At 42.5% G+C, this 21,536-nt stretch overlaps 1 protein-coding gene across 2 annotated transcripts in view; it reads left to right on the plus strand.

The window, feature by feature from the left end:
* The window catches only part of galk1 (galactokinase 1), a 50,244-nt gene that overhangs the window by 21,085 nt on the left and 7,623 nt on the right, over positions 1-21,536 (plus strand). For both annotated transcript variants that reach the window (XM_063030729.1, XM_063030731.1), the window contains exons 5-7: positions 518-699; positions 13,476-13,626; positions 17,405-17,567. In XM_063030729.1, coding sequence (XP_062886799.1) covers positions 518-699; positions 13,476-13,626; positions 17,405-17,567 — 496 coding nt within the window. The remainder of the gene's footprint in view (positions 1-517; positions 700-13,475; positions 13,627-17,404; positions 17,568-21,536) is intronic.

Genomic DNA, 21,536 nt, shown 5'->3' on the forward strand with positions numbered 1-21,536 from the left:
TGTTTCCGGCAGCCCATTCCACGCACTCACCACTCTCTGAGTAAAAAACTTACCCCTGACATCTCCTCTGTACCTATTCCCCAGCACCTTAAACCTTTGACCTCTTGTGGCAACCATTTCAGCCCTGGGAAAGAGCCTCTGACTATCCACACGATCAATGCCTCTCATGCAGTTTACATGCTCTGGAAATGGTACCCAAAATTTTCTAATGTGGGTGTGACTTAATGGAAAATTGAAAGAAAAGTAACTGTTGAAGCTGGAAAATAAACACGGAAAATGTTAGAAATACTCAGTGGGAAGGGAGTTTCTCTTTCCAGCGGCATCACTAAACCTTGTTGAAATGTCAGTACTATATCCTCTACTAAACGTTAGGAAAAAGACGGTGTGACTTTGTCTCCCATTAATAGAAGCATCCATATGGTAACAAATGCAAAGGTTAGATTGTGATGCTTTGGGATGCTTGTTTATTGTTTCCCTTGGAGCTTTGTATTTGATCAAATGTTTTTTCTAATTGAAGGTCTTTGCAAGTGACCCCTGTGCCGATCAGTGACCCCAATCTGGTGATCCTCATCACAAACTCGAACGTACGACACAGCCTGACGGGCAGTGAGTACCCAACCAGACGCAAACAATGTTTAGAGGCTGCCAAGGTGCTTGGGAAGGATAGTCTACGAGATGCTTCTATGGCTGAATTGGAAGGTAAGTAAATATAAAGTTGGGTTATTTACCTATATGGACTATACCTCTGGATTCTGATAAAGAGATTGTGAAGAGAATGATCAGTAGTGATCTTTCAAGAATCAGTAGATTCCGGAATGGTTCTGGAGAACTGGAAAATTGCTAATTCTCTCCAGTCTTTACGAGGAAGGGAGGCAGAAAATAGGAATTTATAGGTCAGTTAGTGTGACTTTAGTGATTGGGAAGATGTTGGGAGTCCAATATTAAGCACTTGGAGGCACATGATAAAGTAGGCCAACGTCAACATGGCTCCAGTAAGGGGAAATCTTGCCCAACAAATCTGGTAGCAGTCTTTGAGGAAATAACAGACAGGATATACAAAGGAGTATTAATGAATGTTGCTTACTTGTATTTTCAGAAGACCTTTGACTAGATGTCACACAGGAGACTGCTTAACAAGAGCCCATGGTATTACAGGAAAGATACTAGAATGAATAGAAGACTGGCTAACTTGATGGGAGCGAAAATGTGAGAATAAAGGGGGACTTTTCTAGTTGCATGCTGGTGACTAATGTTGTTCTGCAGGGGTCACTGTTGGGACCATTATTTTTCACATTATATGATGTCAGAATTGCTGGTTTTGTGGCAAGTTTGCAAATGATACATAAATAAATGGAGGGCAGGTACTGTTGAAGCAGAGAGTCTATATGAGGACTTAGAACATAGAAAATTGAACAGTACAGCACAGAAATTAGGAACAGGCCATTCTTTAGCCCACAGTGTTGTGCTGAACCAGCTAAAAAGCAAATCAAAAACACCCAGACACTAATCCCTCCCACTTACACCATGGCCACAGCCCTCCATCTTCCTTGCATCCATGTGCCTAACCAAACGTCTCTTAGAAGCCTCTGCCACCATACCAGGCAGCACATTGCAGGCATCCCACGACTCTCCCTCACATCCCCCTTGAATCTACCCCCTCTTGCCTTCAATGCATGTTCCCTGGTATTAGACATTTCAACCCTGGGAAACAGATACTCTCTGTCTACTCTGTCTATACCTCGCACAATCTTGTAAACCTCTATTAGCCTCCAGTGCTCCACAGAAAACAACACAAGTTTATCCAGCCTCTCGTAATAGCACATGCCCTCTAAACCAGGCAGCACCCGGTAAACTTATTCTGCACCCTCTCTAAAACTTCAGCATCCTTCCTATAGTGGGGCAACCAGAACCGTACACAATACTTCAGATGTAACCTAACCAGAGTTTTATAAAATTCCAACGTAACCTCTTGACTTTTCAACTCAGTGCCTCGATTAATAAAAGCAAGCATTCTTCAAGCCTCCTTACCCGCCTTATCGACCTGTGTAGCCACTTTGAAGGAGCTATGAACTTGGATCCCAAGATCTCTCTGCTCAGCAACACTATGAAGGACCTTGCCCTTAACAGTGCACTGTCTCCTTGCATTTGCCCTTCCAAGGTACAACTCCTCACATTTATCTGGGTTAAACTCCATCTGCCATTTCTCTGCCCATATCTGCAACTGATCTATATTATGCTGTGTTCTACACAGTCTTCTATACTATCCACAACTCCACCAATCTTGGTATCATCTGCAAAGTTACTAATCTACCCATCTATATTTCATCCAGGTCATTAAAATACATCACAAACAGCAGAGGTCCCTGCACAGATCCTGCAGAATTCCACTAATTACAGACCTCCAGCTTGAATAAGCCCCTTCAACCACTACCCCCGTCTTCTATGTGCAAGCCATTTCTGAATCCAAGCAACCAGATCACCACGGACCCCGTGCATCTTAATCTTCTGGATTAGCCTCCCATGAAGGACTTTGTCAAATGGTTTACTGAAGTCATTACCTACCCTCATCAATCTCTCTCATCACCTTGTGAAAAAACTCAATCAAGTTGGTAAGGCACGATCTGCCATGTAAAAAGTCATACTGGCTCTCCCTAATTTTCTCCAGCAATTCTGCTATAACTGACGTGAGACTCACCCGCCTATTGTTCCTGTGATTTTCCTTTGTTCCCTTCTTAAGTAGAAATACAACATTAGCTACTGTCCAGTTGTCTGAGACCTCGCCTGGAGATAGAGATGACAAAAAGATACTGGTCAAGGGATCAGCAATCTCATCTCTTGCCTCCTTCAATAACCTGGGGTAAATCCCATCAGTCCCTGGGGATATATCCACCTTAATACTCCTTTGGAAGCCCAGCACTTCCTCTTCCTTGACCTCTAAATGCCCTAACATATTTATAAACCCAGCACGGAACTCCTGATCTGCTATGTTCTTTTCCTTGGTGAACACTGAAGCAAAATACTCATTAGTAAGTCACTCAAATTCTCTGAATCCAAGCAAATGTTCCCCCACCTTTAACCTTGAATGGCCCCACCATCTCCCTAGTTAGTTATCCTCTTGATCTTGATGTAAGTCTGGAATGTCTTGGGATCACCTTAGATCCTACTTGCCAAGGACTTCTCATGGTCTCCCGGCTTTCCTAATTCCCTCCTTTAGTTCCTTTCTGGCTTCTTCACTTATCTGGACATCCAAGGTTCTCTTAATCTTTCCATCCCCGTCCTTCCTTCTAACAGGAATTTACCTGTGCCCTCCACATGTTTGAAGCAGACTTCCCCAGAAAAAAGACTTGGATGGATTGGGAGAATGGGCAAAGAAGTGGCAAATGGAATATAGTGTAAGGAAGTGTAAGATCATGAAACTTGGTAGAAGGAATAAAGGCATAGATTATTTTCTAAATGGGAGAAATAGGCATTGGTAGGACCACACTTGGAAGATTATGATCGGTTTTGGGCCCTCTGTCTAACTAAGATCCTGAGAGGCAGGATTTATGAACATTTAGAGAGGCACAGTGTGATTAGGAATAGTCAGCAGGGCTTTGTCAAAGGCAGGTCGTGCCTTACGAGCCTGATTGAATTTTTTGAATTATGTGACTAAACACATTGATGATGGTAGAGCGGTAGATGTAGTGTGTATGGATTTCACAAGGCATTTGATAAGGTACCCCATGCAAGACTTACTGAGAAAGTAAGGAGGCATGAGATCCAACGGGACCTTGCTTTGTGGATCCAGTACTGGCTTGCCCATAGAAGGCAAAGAGTGTTTGTAGACGGGTCATATTATGCATGGAGGTTAATTTTGGTAGGGCAAATATGATGACAGAATAATACTTTTGGCAGTGTGGAGGATCAGAGGGATCTTGGGGTCCGAGTCCATAGGACTCTCAAAGCTGCTGCGCGGGTTAACTCTGTGGTTAAAAAGGCAAATGGTGTATTGGCCTTCATCAATCGTGGGATTGAGTTTAGGATCTGAGAGATAATGTTGCAGCTATATAAGACCCTGGTTAGACCCCACTTGGAGTATTGTGCTCATTTCTGGTCGCCTCACTATAGGAAGGATATGGAAACCATAGAAAGGGTGCAGAGGAGATTTACAAGGATGTTGCCTGGATTGGGGAGCATGCCTTATGAGAATAGATTGAGTGAATTCAGCCTTTTTTCCTTGGAGTGATGGAGGATGAGAGGTGATCTGATAGAGGTGTATAAGATGACGAGAGGCATTGATCATGTGGCCAGTCAGAGGCTTTTTCCCAGGGCTGGAATAGCTAGCATGAGAGGGCACAGTTTTAAGGTGCTTGGAAGTAGGTATGGAAGAGATGTCAGGGGTAAGTTTTTTACGCAGAGAGTGGTGAGTGCGTGGAATGGGCTGACAGCGACGGTGGTGGAGATGGCTTCATTTACTACAAAGCTGCAAATGGAATTTAACATGTAACCAATAAACATAACTCCTGACCTTATACTAGAAGGAAGGTCATTGAAGCAGCTGAAGATGTTTGGAGCTGGAATACTGTCCCAAACTTCTGCAATGATGTCCTGAGACTGGAATGATTGAGTTCCTGCGATTACACCAATCTTCCTTTGTGTGAGCTATGACTCCAACCGTTGGGAGTGTTTTCCCTTTGAACTTAGCTTTTACCAGAGTAGCACTTGGCTAAGTATTGAACATAGAACGTAGAATAGTACAGCACATTACAGGCCCTTCGGCCCACAATGTTGTACCGACCCTTGATGCAAAGGCACTGTCCAGAATTCATATATTAAAGACACTACTGGCAACTGACAAAAGATGTACTTTCAAATTAAAAAAAAAATAAAGCTAGGACAGAGTACAAGTGCTCTATATGCATTCTATATCTTGGTTGCAATCAGATGTGGTACCCACATTTTCAAGTCTCACACTCTGAGTCACTTTTTCTGGTTTGAGACCAGGTTCTCATCATGCTTCAGGGTTCAACGAGGAGTTAAATTCCATTTCCAGGACTTGTCTCTCTCCCTTAGGACTCTTTCCCCTGGCAGTCTAGTCTAGACCCTTTGCCCTTCAGCCGTGTTCATCCCATTTCAGCTGGACCATGGGCTGCTACAGCTCCATCTTCCAGTTTTCACCAGTGCATTGGTTATTGGCACCAAGCCAGTCATTTGTTCCCAGTATCACTTTGGGTGATAAGCTTATAACAAAGACTTCATTCTTCTCATAGGTAGTCCAATGCCCAAACCTAACGTAAGTATTTTTCTATCTTAGCCAAGGGTTCTGATGATCTCTTATTACCGTAAAAACAACCCAAGAATTAGCATTGTCTTGGGCACCACCAAAAGGTAGGTGTGCTTATCAGAACATCTCTTTACCTCATCACAGTTCACTTTGGCCCTGTAGGAACTGAAAATGAACAATTTCCAATTCAATCTTAGTTGCGACCTCATTATTCTCAGAAACTTTCACAGACCAGTAACCAACCCTGTCTGTGGCCATCACTATATGTCTGCCAAGGATAATTTAATCCCCAACTACCACTGAATCGTTGGTCTCACGTCACTCCTGGAATTCAGCTGCTTAGACCAAGACTGCGATGAATCTTCAGCAGAGTTGTCCCAGCAAAAAACCCCAAGCCAGTTACTGGTAAGCAAGTGCAATCTGATTACACTGTCAATCAAAGGCTTCCCCCTATTTCACATCTGTTAGATGGTAATTAGGCAGATTGAATTTGTCCTGCATTTTGTCAGCAGCTTATACCGAGGTATTTTTCCACATTGTCAGGTAGATACTAACATCATAATGACACTGGAAATGCTTGGCAAATGGCACAGCTGGTTTCTGGAGCATAGGTCTTTAGTACTTCAGCTGGGATGTTATCTAGTCCCATGATATTTGCTGTATCCAGTGCTGTTAACTATTTTATTGAACCACAGAGTGAACCATATTGGCCAAATGCAATAGAACTCTGGTGATCAACTATTTAGAAAACCCAGTGGTTTAGGATCAGGCTCACCAGTGATATTTGCCACAATCTCTTCTCAGTCGCCTAGTTCCACATCCCACCCACCTTTTTAAATTCATCGTGTTTATTGGAACGTTTATTAGTTTGACTGATGCCTGGGATAGTGGGGATCTCAGGAGAAAATACGCTCATTGCTTCTGGCCAAACATGGTGGCAAGCGTTTCGCACTTATCCCTTGCATTCACTTTCCAGGGAAGTGTGCAACATTGTTGATGGTTGTCGCTAGAACCTCCTCCCATGGGTCCACCACCATTCATACCGATGTGTAGGATTATAGATAATTTTACATGAAGGCAGGTGTAAGTGTTTAATTCCTGTTCCCCACAATGCTGGAGGAACTCAGCAGTTCAAGCAGCAGCTATTGAAATGAACGAACAGTTGACGTTGTGGGCCGAGACCCTTCTTCAGGACTGGAATGGAAGGGGGAGGTGCCAGAGTAAAAAGGTGGGTGGGGGGAGAAGGAGGATAGCTGGAAGCTGACAGGTGAAGCCAGGTGGGTAAGAAAGGTTAAGGGCTGGAGAAGAAGGAATCAGATAGGAGACGAGAGTGGACCACAGGGAAAAGGAAAGGAAGAGGGGACCCGGAGGAGGTGATAGGTTGGTGAGAGAGGTAAGAGGCTGGAGTGGGGAATAGAAGAGGAGGGGAGGGGGAGGGAAATTTGTTCACAGAAGGAGAAATCAATATTCATGTCATCAGGTTAGAGGCCACCCAAGCAAAATATAAGATGTTACTCTTCCACCCTAAGAGTGGTCTCATTGTGGCACAAGAGGAGGCTATGGACCAACATGTCAGAATGGGAATAGGAATTGTAATTAAAATGTTGGCTAGTGGGAAGTTCCGCTTTTGGCAGCTGAGATGGAGGGACTCAACAAAGTGATCCCCCAATTTATGACAGATCTCACCAATGTAGAGGAGGCTGCATCGTGAGCACTGGATACAATAGACGACTCCAGCAATTCACAGTTGAAGTGTCTGCAATCATGTTAGTGTTTTGATTAAAATAATCTTTCCTCGTGCTACACTGTGGCACTTCCCAGGCTGACAGAGTTCTTCAGACACAAGTGGAAGCAATTCATCCCAAAGGATTAAGGAAAGAAAAGAACATCTGGATTGTCGGGTCTTCCAAGACTGCCCAGTATGCAATCCATTTGACTGCACACTTGTAAACTGTGGTGTGATCACCTCTCCACACTATTTCTACAAAGTCCTCAGCATCTCGAGTGCAGGGCGGTGGCTACAGGCACTGCTTGTGGTTCTGGCTGCAAAGGGGGACACTGCTTGCATTAATTTGTTTAGGTTACTGGGAGCATTCAGGACTTCCAACAAGGCACAAGATACAGTGCCTATAAAAAAAATATTCACCCCCTTTGGAAGTTTTAATGTTTTATTGTTCTACAACATTGAATCACAGTGGATTTAGTTTGTCTTTTTTTGACACTGATCAATAAATAAAGATCCTTTTGTGTCAAAGTGAAAACAGATCTCTACAAAGTAATCTAATTACAAATATAAAACACAAAATAAGTGATTGCGTAAGTATTCACCTCCTTCAAGTCAGTATTTATAGATGCATCTTTGGCAGTGATTACAGCTTCGAGTCTGTGGTTAGCTCTCTTTCAGCTTTAGACATCTGGACAGTGCAATTTTTCCCCATTCTTCTTTACAAACCTGCTCTCAAGCTCTGTCAGATTGCGTAGAGATCGTGAGCGAACAGCCCTTTTCCAGCCAAAAGTTCTCAATTGGATTGAGGTCTGGACTATGACTTGGCCACTCCAGGAGAATAACTTTGTTTTTAAGCCATTCCTGTGTAGCATTGGCTTTACGATTGGGGTCACTGTCTTGCTGGAAAATAAATCATCTCCCAAGTTGCAGTTCTCTTGCAGACTGCATCAGGTTTTTCTCCAAGATTTCTCTTTATTTTGCTGCATTCATTTTACCCTCCACCTTCACAACCCTACCAGGGCCTGCTGCAGTGAAGCATCCCCACAGCATGATGCAGCCACCACCATACTTCATGGTAGGGATGGTGTGTTTTTGATGATGTGCGGTGTTTGCCTTATGCCAAACAGCATTTAGTCTGATGGCCAAAAAGCTCAATTTTGGTTTCATCAGACCATAGAACCTGCTTCCAGCTGACTTCAGAGTCTCCCACATGCCTTCTGGCAGACTCTAGCTGAGACTTCACGTGAGTTTTTTTTTCCAACTGTGATTTTCTCTTTGCCACTCTCCCATGAAGCTGTGACTGGTGAAGCACCCAGCAACAGGTCTCTCCTATCTCAGTCATTGAAGCTTGTAACTCCTCCAGGGTTATTCGTCTCCTGCTGGCCCCTCTCACTCGTCCCTTCTTGTACAGTCACTCAGTGTTTGAGGATGGCCTGCTCTAGGCAGATTTACATTTATTGATGATTGACTTAACTGTGCTCCAAGGGATATTCAGTGAATTGGAAATCTTCTTGTATCCATCTCCTGACTTGTGCTTTTCAATAAACTTTTTTTTTTAAATTTTATTTTTATTTGGATAAGGAATTCACAATTATCATGTACTTTTTTCACACATATAACCTTTTCCATTTTTTTATATGTATAAAACTACAATTATTTATACATTCTTAAGTACACATTGAGATGATATAAAAGGAAAATAAACATTTAAATAGATAATTATGTACTGTGGTAAATCTAACCTATTAGGCTAAGTAATGAAATTAGTTGTTAAGAAAAATGGTAGTAGTAGTTTCCATACAACCCTTCTGGACCATTTCCACTGGTCCAAAATGTTGCATACAAGCCTATATACCAACCATTGTAGGTGTTTATATCCCAATTTGTTCGTGCGTGTTCCTGCCCGCAGACATAATTATCCAATCCCTATGTACTTATTTACTTAATTTTTTCATTTTTTTTTATCCCTTTCCCAAATCTTGCCCTTTACTTGTGTTAATTCTCTATTTTCCAAAAAAAAACAACAAACATTTAGACTAGGGGTGCTTACGTTAGCAATATTACTGTGTTGATGAGAAGAGCAATATAAATCATTAGGAGAGTCATCTAAAGTCTGCTCGCATTGGGGTTATATATTCAATCCATTTATTCCAGATTTGATAAAATGTTTCTTTTTGAGTTCTCAGGGAGTAAGTCAACTTTTCCATTTTAAATATTTCCAAGATAATTTCGTACCAATCTTCTAATGTAGGTGGTATTGGATTTAGCCATTTTCTAGTGATTGATTTCTTACTTGCCGCTAAGAGGGCCTGCACCAACTTTATATCTTCCTTCTGTTCAAGGAACAATACATGCCCCAAATAGAGCGTCTCAAAGTTCAGAGGTATCTGGGACCTAAGTACCTTAACTAATGTTCTATGAATACCTTCCCAAAATAGACTTAATTTAGGGCAATCCCAGAAAATATGAAAATGATTTGCCTCCTTGGAGCCGCACCTTCTCCAACACATCACATTTGTATCTTTATATTTTTCCTGATATGGGGTCTTGAAGTATCTTATAATGTTTTTCCAACAATGTTCTCTCCAAGTCAAAGAATTAGTCGAGGACCATTGAAAGCTGCAGATTTTCCCCCAAGCCTCCTCTGAAAGTACCAACCCCGCTTCTTTCTCCCACTTCTCTTTAATATACAGTGTATTTACATTTTTAGCATGGGAGATATAGGCGAGAAACTGATTTACTAGGTATTGAACTGCAAGCCGAATTCAGAATCTTGAAAAATTCTAATTCTACTGTTGATAGGTCTGTATATCTACAACTCTGGTTAACATAGTTTCGTATTTGAAGGTACCTAAAAAAGTCATTATGTTCTAGGCCATGTTTGTCCTGCAGGATTTGGAAACTTGTAATACTCTTTTATCTATAAATGAGAGGTAGGTTTCTTTATCCATAGCTCAAATCTTTTATCACCTCTGTTGGGAAGGAATTCGGTATCATATGCACACCATCTAAAGAGTTTTAGCATGTTATTAATTCCACATGAATTAACCACCTTCTGCCATACTTTTAATGTAAGATTTATCCAAGCATTATTAAATTTTTCCAACTGGGCCATCAATCCTTTGTCAGCTATTGAGGCCTGAAGAGGAAAACTGTCAACTAATTCAAATTCTATTTCCTTCCATCTAGCCTTATATTCCCTATTACACCAATATAACAGAGGGGTTATCTGTGAGGCATAAAAATAATTTCTCAGGCAAGGAAGAACCATACCTCCTCTTTCCTTCCCTAACTGTAAGGTGTTATATCGAATTCTAGGTTTCCTTCCTTGCCAAATGAAGCGGGAAATCCATTTGTCCCATTCCCTGAATTGATTATCATCCACCTCCACTGGTAAAGTACGGAAAAGATATAATAACCGAGGAAGAATATTCATTTTTATAGTATTTATCCTTGAATTTAAACTTAAAAAGGGGATAAGATTCCATCTATGCATATCTGCTTTTATCTCTGAGATTAATGGCCCATAATTTACCTGTGACAGTGTTGAAAGATCCTTCGGCAGAGTTATTCCTAAATATTTTAATGATTTAGCTTCCCACTTAAGATCGTATGTATCCTGCAATTTTTTGGATGGTGTATAATTTAGGGACATAACCTGCATTTTCTTTACATTTATTTTATAACCTGATATTTTCCCAAAGTCATCCAACAGTGTAAACAATCCTATAAATGATTTTTCTGGTTCACTCAGATAGACCAAAACATCATCTGCGAATAACGCCACTTTCTGTTCAATCCCTGCCACCTTGATACCTTTTACGATTTCGCTCTGTCTTATTAGTTGGGCAAGTGGTTCAATATATAGCGCAAAAAGGAGAGGAGAAATTGGGCATCCCTGTCTAGTGCCTCTCTCTAAAATGAAGGAGTCAGAGAGGTCCCCATTTATCTTAATTCGGGCTGTAGGGCTGTCATATAGAGTCTGAATTACTTTAATAAACCTTTCTTGAAAGCCGAATCTTCCTAACACTCTGTATAGGAATGCCCAACTAACCGAATCAAAAGCTTTCTCAGCGTCCAATCCTACTACCATTATCTCTGTCTCGTTCTTATTAACCTGTTCTAATATGTGCAGAGTTCTCCTTATGTTGTCCTGTGTTTGTCTTTGTTGAATAAATCCAGTCTGGTCTAAATGGATTAGGCCAGGTAAAAGCTTTTCCAATCTGCGCGCTAATATAGATGTAAATAGTTTGTAATCTAAATTAAGAACACTAATTGGCCGATAATTGCCACATTCTAGTTTATCTTTACCCTCTTTAGGAATAACTGAAATAATCGCTTCTCTCCAGGAAGGTGGAGTTTCTCCTCTCTGCAAGATCCAATTAAAGGTGTTGGAATGGGGCTAACTGTGTCTTCAGGGACTTGTACCACTCTGAGGTAAACCCATCAGAACCCGGGGACTTTTCAGCCTTTAACCTGGAGATGGCCACGTTCAGTTCTTTGACAGTTACTGGTTCTAATAAACTTTCATTTTGTAAATCTGTAAGTTTAGGTAGATCTAAAAAATTCAATACACTGTCTATATAGGGCTCATTGGGGGCCCGGGGTTGGGAGTACAGCTCTCGATAATATGTTTCAAAACTCTCTTGAATTTTCCCTATTGTACTCTCCACAAGCTTTGTCTTTGGATTCTTTATTTTATGAATTGTATTGTCTGCTTGTTGTTTTCGTAATTTATATGCTAATAATCTAGCTGATTTACCTCCTACTTCATAATTCTTTTGTCTCAGGTAAAGAAAATTTCTTTGAGTTTCCAACGTATAAATATCATCAGTTTCACTTTGCAATTTCCTAATTTCCTGTTTTCGATTTGAATTACTTTCAATAAACTTTTCATGGAATTGCTTGGAGTGTTCTTTTGTCTTCATAGTGTAATTTTTGCCAGGATACTGACTCACCTGCAGTTGGACCTTCCAGATACAGGGGTATTTTTACTACAATCAATTGAAACACCTTGACTGCACACGGTGATCTCCAGTTAACTAATTATGTGACTTCTAAAACCAATCAAGTTAAATCCACTGTGATTCAATGTTGTAAAACAATAAAACATGAAAACTTCCAAGGGGGATGGTGAATACTTTTCATAGGTACTGTATATATTGCACTTAGCTGAGCTGCTTTGTTAAATACCTTCCATCAACACCACTCAGTAACATGATTTAACTTTAAACAGCCAAGCATCAGTAACTGAGTGAGCTAATTTCAATTAACTGATGTCAGGGCCAGTCGGGAGATGATCTCGGTGGGTTGGGGGGGGCTCTGGACTATATACATTCTTATTTTGCATTCTTGTATTTTTACTAATATTCTATATGTGCTTGTTATGTGATGAATGGGCTTTACGTAGGGTATCACCTAGCAGGCATTGGGGCAGGTCATCAGGTGACCTCGGTGGGCTGGGGGTGGGGGGGCGGTCTGCACTGTATACGTGCATGTTCTGCATCGTGTTTTACTTATATTCTACGTGAGTTTGTTGACTTGTACTTTCGAGGACTGGGCATCAAGCTACAGTGTTCCAGGGAGTGGGGTTCGAGATGCTCTTATTCTGTGGATGTGTTCTTCTGTGTGACTGTTGGTAATGTGATTTTAGCACCTTGACCCTTGTTTGGCTCTATTCATGAGTATTCCTTATTGTTGAATGACAACTAGACTTGAATCAAATTGAAATATTATGCCTTCTGGTTTCAAAAGAAAATGAGCACAGTAAAGGTGTCTTGCTGCTCCGTGTGGGAGATTGTATAGTAAATTGGTTGCTCTGATATCATTTCTGATAGAAATTGGAATGTTCTGAGTTTTTGGAAGGTATTTTTGATGTAAAATTCATTTGAAAATTAAGTGCTGTCATTTTAAACTTCATGAATATTCCTAGGCATTGTAAATAAATAATTAGTCAGGAACAAAGTTAATAAATTGTAGTTTGTTCTTACTGTAATGATGCATCTCTCTAATTCTCTACCTCATACTCTCTCACCACATCTCTCATCCCCATTTCTTCCTTTTCATGTCTCATCCCATACCTGCACTTTCCAAATGTTTTTCTTTTTTTATCTTCCTTCTGCACCCTTTCCTCCACCTTTTATTCGTATGTTCCCTCCAAACCCTTCCTCCCCCTTTTCCCCTTCCTCCCCCTTTTCCCCTTACTCCCCCTTTTCCCCTTCCTCCCCTTTCCCCTTTTCCCCCCTTTTCCCCTCCCTCCCCCTTTTCCCCTTCCTCCCCTTTTCCCCTTCCTCCCCTTTTCCCCCCTTTTCCCCTCCCTCCCCCTTTTCCCTTCCTTCCCCCTTTTCCCTTCCTTCCCCCTTTTCCCCTTCCTCCCCCTTTTCCCCCCTTTTCCCCTCCCTCCCCCTTTTCCCTTCCTTCCCCCCTTCTTCCCCACCTTCCTCCCCTTGTGCTTCACCCTCTCCTCTGCCCCCTTTCTCCCATTAGCTGCAAAGGCGCGTCTGGATGCTGAGGTGTATCGCAGAGCCCGTCATGTGATCAGTGAAATCAAACGGACAACTGAGGCGGCTGACGCCCTGAAATCCAGGAATTACCGGGAGTTCGGGAAACTGATGGTGCAGAGTCACAATTCACTGAGGTACCTCAGGGTTTGACGGAGGGTGGGAAGTTTTGTATTGCAGTGATGATGAGATTATGGCTCAGTTCCTCCACAGTTTCAACTGTGGTGACCTCTTGTATGCAGTCTTACACTGCTGTGTTGTAATACCGGTAGCCTTCTTTAAAATATCAGTACTTGTAGGAAATGCCATTACTCGCATAGGAGCTTTGATGCGATATTTAAGTTTGCTGACGACACCACTGTCGCAGGCGGAATCAAAGGTGGTAATAGATCAGCATGGAGGAGGGAGGTTGAAAATTTGGCTGAGTGATGCCACAGCAACAACCTCTCACTTAATGTCAGCTAGAGATGTTTATTGACTACAGGAGGAGGAAACCAGAAGGTCCGTGAGCCAGTACTTATCAGGGGATCAGAGGTGGAGAGGATTAGCAACTTTAAATTTCTCTTTGTTATTCTTTGATGATATATTCTGGGTCCAGCATAGAAGTGTCATTACAGAGAAAGCACAACTGCACCTCTACTTTCTTAAAGTTTGTGAACATTCGGCATCTCACTTAAAACTTTGGTAAACTTGTATAGATGTGTGGTGGGGAATAGATTGATGGTTTCATCGCAACCTGGTATGGAAACACCAACACCCTTGTATAGAAAAGTCTACAAAACATAGTGGCTATGGCCATTCCATCATGAGTAAAGCATTGAGCACATCTATATGGAGTGCTATTGTAGGAAAGCAGCATCCATCATCAAGGACCCCAGCATCCAGGTCACACTCTCTTCTTGTTGCTGGAGGAAGGTACAGGAGCCTCAGCACCCGCACTGCCAAATTCAGGAATAGTTGATACCCCTCAACCATCAGGCTCTTGAACCAGAAGGCATAACTTAACTCAAGTTCACTAGCCCCATCACTAAACTATTCCCACAACCTATGGACACATCTTCAAGGACTCTTCTCGTGGTCTTTATTTATTGTTCATTTATTATTTATTTTTCTTTTCTGCTCTTCCTCTTTGTATTTGCACAGTTTGTTGTTTTCTTTTGCACATTGTTTGTCCTGCTGGGTGGAGTCTTTCATTGATTCTGTTGTGTTTCTTGTATTTACCGCAATTGCCCACAAGAAAATGAATCCCAGGGTTGTATATGGTGTCATACAGTGGTGTGCAAAAGTTTGGACACCCCGGTCAAAATTTCTGTTACTGTGAATAGCTAAGCGAGTAAAAGATGAACTGATTTCCAAAAGGCATAAAGTTAAAGATGACACATTTCTTTAATATTTTAAGCAAGAAAATTTTTTTATTTCCATCTTTTGCAGTTTCAAAATAACAAAAAAGGAAAACGGCTTGAAGCAAAAGTTTGTGCACGCTGCATGGTCAGTACTTAGTAACACCCCCTTTGGCAAGTATCACAGCTTGTAAATGCTTTCTGTAGCCAGCTAAGAGTCTTTCAATTCTTGTTTGGGGGATTTTCACCCATTCTTCCTTGCAAAAGGCTTCTAGTCCTGTGAGATTCTTGAGCCATCTTGCATGCACTGCTCTTTTGAGGTCTATCCACAGATTCTTGATGATGTTTAGGTCGGGGGACTGTGAGGGCCATGGCAAAACCTTCAGCTTGCGCCTCTTGAGGTAGTCCATTGTGGATTTTGAGGTGTGTTTAGGTTCATTATCCTGTTGTAGAAGCCATCCTCTTTTCATCTTCAGCTTTTTTACAGATGGTGTGATGTTTGCTTCCAGAATTTGCTGGTATTTAATTGAATTCATTCTTCCCTCTACCAGTAAATGTTCCCTGTGCCACTGGCTGCAACACAAGCCCAAAGCATGATCGATCCACCCCCGTGCTTAACAGTTGGAGAGGTGTTTTCATGAAATTCTGCACCCTTTTTTCTCCAAACATACCTTTGCTCATTGCAGCCAAAGAGTTCTATTCAAAGGAACATCTGAACAAGCCGGATGCATTTTGGAAACAAGTCCTGTGGACTGATGAAGTTAAAATGGAACTATAAGGACGGGGGGTGGATCGATCATGCTTTGGGCTTGTGTTGCAGCCAGTGTCATGGGGAATATTTACTGGTAGAGGGAAGAATGAATTCAATTAAATACCAGCAAATTCTGGAAGCAAACATCACACCATCTGTAAAAAAGCCGAAGATGAAAAGAGGATGGCTTCTACAACAGGATAATGATCCTAAACACACCTCAAAATCGACAATGAACTACCTCAAGAGGCGCAAGCTAAAGGTTTTGCCATGGCCCTCACAGTCCCCCAATCTAAACATCATCGAGAATCTGTGGATAGACCTTAAAAGAGCAGTGCATGCAAGACGACCCAAGAATCTCACAGAACTAGAAGCCTTTTGCAAGGAAGAATAGGCGAAAATCCCCCAAACAAGAATTGAAAGACTCTTAGCTGGCTACAGAAAGTGTTTACAAGCTGTGATACTTGCCAAAGGGGCTGTTACTAAGTACTGACCATGCAGGGTGCACAAACTTTTGCTTCAGGCCCTTTTCCTTTTTTGTTATTTTGAAATTGTAAAGGTGGAAATAAAAATTTTTTTGCTTAAGATATTAAAGAAATGTATCATCTTTAACTTTATGCCTTTTGGAAATCAGTTCATCTTTTACTGGCTTAGCTATTAACAGTAACAGAAATTTTGACCAGGGGTGCCCAAACTTTTGCACACCACTGTACAGCATCCACTGCATCCCCTTTATCTATCCTACTTGTAATCTCATCAAAGAATTCCAACAGGTTCATCAGGCAAGATTTTCCCTTAAGGAAACCATGCTGACTTTGTACTATCTTGTCCTGTATCACCAAGTACTCCAACACCTCATCCTTAACAATTGACTCCAACATCTTCCCAACCACTAAGGTCAGGTTAACTGGTCTATAATTTCCTTTTTGCTGCCTTCTTCATTTTATAAAATGTGGAGTGACATGTGAAATTTGCCAGAGCCCAATGATTTTTGGAAGATCGTTACTAATGCCTTCACAATCTCTACCGCTACCTGTTTCAGAACTGTAGGGCGCAGTTCATCTGGCCCGGGTGACTTGTGTACTCTTGGATCTTTCCGATTTTTGAGCACCACCTCCCTTGTAATAGTAACTGCACTCACTTCTCTCCCTCGCGCCCTTCAACACCTGGCATACTGCTAGCGTCTTGCACAGTGAAGTCTGATGCAAAATACTCATTTAGTTCATCGGCCATCTCCTTGTCCCCCGTTATTATTTCTCTCGTTTCATTTTCTAGTGGTCCTATATCCACTCTCGTCTCTTTTTTTTACATTCTTGAAAAAGCATTTAAGCCATAATGAATTATGTAAACAAAGAATGCTAAAACAATTTATTTACAATATTGATGAAATATTAAAAGTATATCAGTGAGGGCCAGGTGTATAAATGAGAGAATAAAGGAGATTTATTATAAAAGGAAAGAACATACTTTCATTGGGGGTTTGAATGACACAATGACGCAGCAGTTCTGCTGCCTCACGGCTCCCATCCTGTCTCTTTGCAATTTCCATGTTCTACCTCCAACTGTGTGGGTTTCCTCCCACATCTCAAAGAAGTACAGGTTTGTTAAGTAGCCAGTAAATTGCCCTTTCATGTAGATTTAAAGCAAAAGGAATCGAGGGGAGTTGTTAGGGCTTGATGAGATGGATGTTAAAAGAATAAGGCATTGGGGGAGATATCAGGGCTTTGAAATCAACCTTGGAGTTTGAAGAATTTGGAGCAGGATAAAGTGCTGAGGGATGATCATTGAGATTAATCCTTCTGTCTGTGCCCTTCACTTTTACAGAGATGATTACGATGTCAGTTGCCGGGAGCTGGACGAGCTGGTTTCCGCAGCAATTGATGGTGAAGGTGTCTACGGCAGTCGAATGACTGGAGGGGGCTTTGGGGGTTGTACTGTTACCTTACTGGAAGCTGCAGCTGTGGAAAAAACTATTCAGCGAATTAAGGTAATGTCAGAAGAGGCAGAGTACATTTTGGCATTTGGGAATCCATGTTTAACTTGCCCCTTTCTACTGTTCATGTGTCTAAATGCGCACGCACACTAATTTGATAGGATTGCTACAGGATGTTACCTTAAAATGAGTTGTGAAATCAGAAGGGACTTTGGGAGTTCACTCTCCGAAAGAACTGTGAATACTGAGAGCAAGTTCACATGGAGACTGGTCAACATTTTTTCCTCAGGCTTAATTGTTGTAGTGTGCAATGGGTCTCACAGTTCCTGAATGAGGAAAATAGTGGCTCACACATAGACCCTCTACATGGATCACAACAGATCTGTTTCTGCCATGCCTGGAAACCTCAGACTGGACAGTTACTGCATAAATTAGCAGAGACTTCTGGAAAGATTAGGGCATCCAGCTGTGTATGTGTGTGCTTTTGGGGAAAGCTAGGAGGAGAGGTTAGAGTGAAAAGAGGCTGTGGCTGCTTGTGTGATGTTGTACAGCAGGGACGGGCTGGTAGCGAACCTCTTCTGCAGATGAACTCTGTCAAGTAGGCAATGTGTGACCTCCCAAGTACATGTATATGCAAAGGCACCTTGCACAGGTATTTCCGTGACAGCTGTTGGAATGACCATGGTTCCAGAACAGAGCTGACAGGTGTCAATCTGCCCTGTAGATTACTTCCATTCCTGTGTGGGACTTGTGGAAGGAGAGCAGCAGTATTACAGCCAGAAGGGTGCAGGACGGCTGACACAGCCTAATTAGTTGGGCTTGGGGATTAGAACATAGAACAGTACAGTACAGACCCTTCGGCCCACACTGTTGTGCCGACCCTTAAACCCTGCTTCCCATATAACCTCTCCCCACCTTAAATTCCTCTATATACTTGTCTAGTAGTCTTTTAAATTTCACTAGTGTATCTGCCTCCACCACTGACTCAGGCAGTGCATTCCACGCACCAACCACTCTTTGAGTAAAAAACCTTCCTCTAATATCCCCCTTGAACTTCCCACCCCTTACCTTAAAGCCATGTCCTCTTGTATTGAGCAGTGGTGCCCTGAGGAAGAGGCGCTGGCTGTCCACTCTATCTATTCCTCTTAATATCTTGTATACCTCTATCATGTCTCCTCTCATCCTCCTTCTCTCCAGAGAGTAAAGCCCTAGCTCCCTTAATCTCTGATCATAATGCATACTCTCTAAACCAGGCAGCATCCTGGTAAATCTCCTTTGTACCCTTTCCAATGCTTCCACATCCTTCCTATAGTGAGGTGACCAGAACTGGACACAGTACTCCAAGTGTGGCCTAACCAGAGTTTTATAGAGCTGCATCATTACATCACGACTCTTAAACTCTATCCCTTGACTTATGAAAGCTAGCACTCTATAAGCTTTCTTAACTACCCTATCTACCTGTGAGGTAACTTTCAGGGATCTGTGGACATGTACCCCCAGATCCCTTTGCTCCTCCACACTTCCAAGTATCCTGCCATTTACTTTGTACTCTGCCTTGGAGTTTGTCCTTCCAAAGTATACCACCTCACACTTCTCCAGGTTGAACTCCATCTGTCACTTCTCAGCCCACTTCTGCATCACTTTCTGATTGCAATGTCTCTCGGCAATCTTCAACAATTCTCTACACTATCCACAACACCACCAACCTTTGTGTCATCTGCAAACTTGCCAACCCACCCTTCTACCCCCACATCCAGGTCGTTAATAAAAATCACAAAAAGTAGAGGTCCCAGAACCGACCCTTGTGGGACACGACTAGTCACAACCCTCCAATCCGAATGTACTCCCTCCACTATGACCGTCTGCTTTCTGCAGGCAAGCCAATTCTGAATCCACCTGGTCAAACTTGCCTGGATCCCATGCCTTCTGACTTTCTGAATAAGCCTACCGTGTGGAATCTTGTCAAATGCCTTACTAAAATCCATATAGATCACATCCACTGCACTACCCTCATCTATATGCCTGGTCACCTCCTCAAAGAACTCTATCAGGCTTGTTAGGCACGATCTGCCCTTCACAAAGCCATGCTGACTGTTCCTGATCAGACTATGATTCTCTAAATGCCCAGAGATCCTATCTCTAAGAACCTTTTCCAACACCTTTCCCACCACAGACATAAGGCTCACTGATCTATAATTACCCGGACTATCCCTACTACCTTTTTTGAACAAGGGGACAACATTCTCCTCCCTCCAATCCTCTGGTACCATTCCCGTGGACAACGAGGACATAAGGATCCTAGCCAGAGGCTCAGCAATCTCTTCCCTTGCTTCGTGGAGCAGCCTGGGGAATATTCCATCAGGGCCTGGGGACTTATCCGTCCTAATGTATTTTAACAACTCCAACACCTCCTCTCCCTTAATGCCAACATGCTCCAGAACATCAACCTCACTCATATTGTCCTCACCGTCATCAAGTTCCCTCTCATTGGTGAATACTGAAGAGAAGTATTCATTGAGGACCTCGCTCACTTCCACAGCTTCCAGGCACATCTTCCCACCTTTATCTCTAATCGGTCCTACCTTCACTCCAGCCATCCTTTTGTTCTTCACGTAATTGAAGAATGCCTTGGGGTTTTCCTTTACCCTACTCACCAAGGCCTTCTCATGTCCCCTTCTTGCTCTCCTCAGCCCCTTCTTAAGCTCCTTTCTTGCTACCCTATATTCCTCAATAGACCCATCTGATCCTTGCTTCCTGAACCTCATGTATGCTGCCTTCTTCCACCTGACTAGATTTTCCACCTCACTTGTCACCCATGGATCCTTCACCCTACCATTCTTTATTTTCCTCACCGGGACAAATTTATCCCTAACATCCTGCAAGAGATCTCTAAATATCGACCACATGTCCACAGTACATTTCCCTGCAAAAACATCATCCCAATTCACACCCGCAAGTTCTAGCCTTATAGCCTCGTAATTTGCCCTTCCCCAATTAAACATTTTCCTGTCCTCTCTGATTCCATGATAATGTTAAAGGCCTGGGAGCAGTGGTCGCTGTCCCCCAGATGCTCACCCACTGAGAGATCTGTGACCCGACCTGGTTCGTTACCTAATACTAGATCTAGTATGGCATTCCCCCTAGTCAGCCTGTCAACATACTGTGACAGGAATCCGTCCTGGACACACTTAATGAACTCTGCCCCGTCTGAACCCTTGGAACTAATCAGGTGCCAATCAATATTAGGGAAGTTAAAGTCACCCATGATAACAGCCCTGTTATTTTTGCACCTTTCCAAAATCTGCCACCCAATCTGCTCCTCGGTATTTCTGCTGCTACCAGGGGGCCCATAGAATACCCCCAAAAGAGTAACTGCTCCCTTCCTGTTCCTGACCTCCACCCATATTGACTCAAAAGAGGATCCTGCTACATTACCCACCCTTTCTGTAGCTGTAATAGTATCCCTGACCAGTAATGCCACCCCTCCTCCCCTTTTCCCCCCTCTCTATCCCTTTTAAAGCACTGAAATCCAGGAATATTGAGAATTCATTCCTGCCCTGGTGCCAGCTAAGCCTCTGTAATGGCCACTACATCATAATTCCATGTATGTATCCAAGCTCTCAGTTCATCACCTTTGTTCCTGATGCTTCTTGCATTGAGGTACACACATTTCAGCCCTTCTACCTTACTACCTTTACACCTTTTATTCTGCTTCTCTTTCCTCAAAGCCTCTTTATATGTTAGATCTGGCTTTACTCCAGTTTGCCATTATGTAGCAGAGGTAATGTCTGTCTGTCTAGGTACCATATCCGATGCGGACTTTGGTGACCATACTTTTCCATATAGATCTATCCTTCGTTTTTTGGATGACTTCCATTTCCTCAATGTGTAGCCACCTGGCTATACTTTTGATGTACATAAGCCGAGGTCTTCCTCTAGGTCAGGGGTCCCCAACCTTTTTTGCACGGCGGACCGGTTTAATATTGACAGTATTCTTGCGGACCGGCCGACCGGGTGGGGGGG

Source organism: Mobula hypostoma, chromosome 22 (genome assembly GCF_963921235.1).
Source record: "Mobula hypostoma chromosome 22, sMobHyp1.1, whole genome shotgun sequence".
Lineage (NCBI taxonomy): Eukaryota > Metazoa > Chordata > Chondrichthyes > Myliobatiformes > Myliobatidae > Mobula > Mobula hypostoma.